The 277-nt window shown below is 71.8% G+C and overlaps 1 protein-coding gene across 1 annotated transcript in view; it reads left to right on the top strand.

The window, feature by feature from the left end:
* LOC119592998 overlaps nt 1–277 on the top strand; it is a gene marked incomplete in the record, with an annotated part of 6,522 nt that overhangs the window by 4,984 nt on the left and 1,261 nt on the right. The window contains 1 exon segment of the mRNA XM_037941887.1: nt 1–277. Coding sequence (XP_037797815.1) covers nt 38–277 — 240 coding nt within the window.

A 277-nucleotide genomic window follows, 5' to 3' on the forward strand; every position in this document is an offset into this window, starting at 1 on the left:
CCGCGGCGCGGGTGTGTCGCGGGAGTGGGTGGGCGTAATGGCCCCCGCCCTTACTCAAGCGTCGGACCCGCAGACGTTTCACGTGACTGCCCACCACCACTCTCCTGCTCGCCCTGGCGAGGCTCCGTCGAGCCGCAGTAGCCCCCCGCCCACCGCCCACCTTGCGCTGCAGTATGGTGGGCTGAAGGAGCCTCACGACTGCACGGACGCCCACCTCGCCGCGGCCCTTACGAACGGCACGCGTCGCGCCCGCCTTCTGCCGCCCTCGCCTGTAGGC

The sequence above is a fragment of the Penaeus monodon genome, chromosome 31 (genome assembly GCF_015228065.2).
Source record: "Penaeus monodon isolate SGIC_2016 chromosome 31, NSTDA_Pmon_1, whole genome shotgun sequence".
Lineage (NCBI taxonomy): Eukaryota > Metazoa > Arthropoda > Malacostraca > Decapoda > Penaeidae > Penaeus > Penaeus monodon.